Source organism: Mustela nivalis, assembly GCF_964662115.1.
Source record: "Mustela nivalis genome assembly, chromosome: 9".
NCBI classification, from domain to species: Eukaryota; Metazoa; Chordata; class Mammalia; order Carnivora; family Mustelidae; genus Mustela; species Mustela nivalis.
The window spans coordinates 104,069,198-104,071,391 of record NC_139028.1 but is presented as its reverse complement, the minus strand read 5'-3'; the positions used below and the strand labels follow the sequence as shown (position 1 = coordinate 104,071,391).

The 2,194-nt window shown below is 36.3% G+C and overlaps 1 protein-coding gene across 1 annotated transcript; it reads right to left on the bottom strand.

Annotated features, from left to right (window-relative positions):
- Positions 1–937: 937 nt before the first annotated feature.
- LOC309872942 (olfactory receptor 4A47-like) lies at positions 938–1,867 on the bottom strand (the record flags this gene model as incomplete). Its single annotated transcript, XM_082747908.1, has 1 exon — positions 938–1,867. The coding sequence occupies one exon, from the start codon at positions 1,865–1,867 to the stop codon at positions 938–940; it is 930 nt and encodes a 309-aa protein (XP_082604034.1).
- Positions 1,868–2,194: the final 327 nt, after the last annotated feature.

The following is a 2,194-nucleotide window of genomic DNA, read 5'->3' as shown; positions in this document are numbered from 1 at the left end:
AAAAGGGAGAGATCACAACGAACACCAAGGAAGTAGAAACAATCATCAGAAGTTATTATCAACAGTTATATGCCAATAAGCTAAGCAACCTAGATGAAATGGATGCATTCCTGGAAAACTGTAAACTCCCAAAATTGAACCAGGAAGAAATTGACAAAGTGAATAGACCAATATCTAGTAACAAGATTGAAGCGGTGATCAAAAACCTCCCAAAAAACAAGAACCCAGGACCTGATTGAATCCCTGGGGAATTCTACCAAACTTTCAAAGAAGGGCAAACATTTAAATACACAGAGAAAAAATTACATACATATATTTAAATCGAAATGCATTTGCAGTTTTTACCTCATGAGTCTTTAACAGATCAAGACTAACTCTGGGGAAGAATAGAGACCACACTGAGAGAGAAGTAGGTAATTTATTCAACATTGTTTCCAATTGTGTGAGATCTACTCTTGTACTCCTTATTATCCATTACACTTCAGTTTTTCTTATAAAAACACTTATATCTAAGGCAGCAGAAACTTAATATACAAGATAGTCCATACTTTATTAAATATTATAAAGAGTATAATAAAAAGATTACCTTAAATGACAAGAATCTAATGAAAAATGAAACACATCTCAGAAAACAAATTTTAAAACATAACTTAATTAAAAATTATTGTAATCATATAAAAATTTCCTCACTAATTTATTACCCATTGGTAACTCCTTGAGAAAAAGGTATTACACCTTTATAAATAAAGTGATCAACAAGACACTATAGCCCTTACATTCTAGCAAGAAGGGAAATGTTATTATAGCACAATCATCCTATCCATTCTTTAACTTAATTCACTTGAAACAAAGAGTCTTAGTCATTTTAAGAAGACTTTTACATATTCTGAAAATGGGATCCAATGTAAAATAATTCTCTTCGTGGTGGATGATACACTTATCGAATAAAAGACATGATATTTCTTCTCCAGAGCTTCTTCATAGCATTTGTCATCTCAGAATTTCTCAAAGTGTAGTTCAGTGGGTTCAGCATGGGGGTTATGACTGTGTAGAACACACTCAATGATTTGTCAATGGGGAAGGTCTTAGCAGGTCTTGCATACATGAAAATACAAGGAACAAAGAAGAAGACCACCACAGTGATGTGGGAACCACAGGTCTGGAGGGCTTTCCACCTCCCTTCCAGACTAAGGTTCTTTAGAGAATGCAGGATGACACCATAAGAGATAAGCAAGAATGCAAACAAATTAGTGCATATCAGCCCTCCATTGGCCACCACTAACAGGCCAATGACATACGTGTCAGTATAGACCAGTTTCAATAAAGGGTACATGTCACAGGAAAAATGGTCAGTGATATTGAGACCACAAAATGGAAGCACATAAACAGTACTAACCTGAATTACTGAATGCAGAAAACCTCCCACCCAGGACACTACCAGCAGCACAACACATACCCACTGCCCCATGATCACCAAATAATGCAAGGCCTTGCAGATGGCCACATAGCGGTCATAGGACATCACCAGCAGAAGAAAGATTTCTGTTGCACCAAAAAGATGCCCTGTATATAGCTGAGTCATACAAGCATGGAAGGATATTCTATTTTCTCCAGACAATAAGTCTGAAATCAATCTAGGGCTAACAGAAGATGAATAAATGACATCCATAAATAATAATTTAGCAAGAAATAAATACATAGGTGAGCCCAAGGTCTTACTGACACTTACAGTCACCACAATGAGCATGTTTCCTACCACAGAAAAAATATAGAAGAGCAAGAACATAACAAAAAGGACCTTCTGTTCCTTTGGATCCTGGGTGAAGCCCAAGAGGACAAAGTAAGTTACATTGTTTCTTGGTTCCATCTAGTCTGCATAGGAGCTGACTTCTCCTATTAGAAGGAAGTGATCTACAAAACAAGGGGGAAATCTTTTAAATGCATTACAAGATTAATCTTCTATTGACTCATTCAATTAAAAGAATGTGGAAGGCATATCTGTTTGTGTCAAGTGTGTAATGGACGTTATAATTTCCAGTTGAACAAGCCATGGTTTCCTAACCCTTGGTGATAGCATACATATTAATCACCAATGAAATAAGTGCCATTACAAAAATAACCACACAATGAAAGATCAGGGGTAGGAATACATTACCAAACATCAGTCAAGGAAGGCTTCCCAGAGAAGCAACGC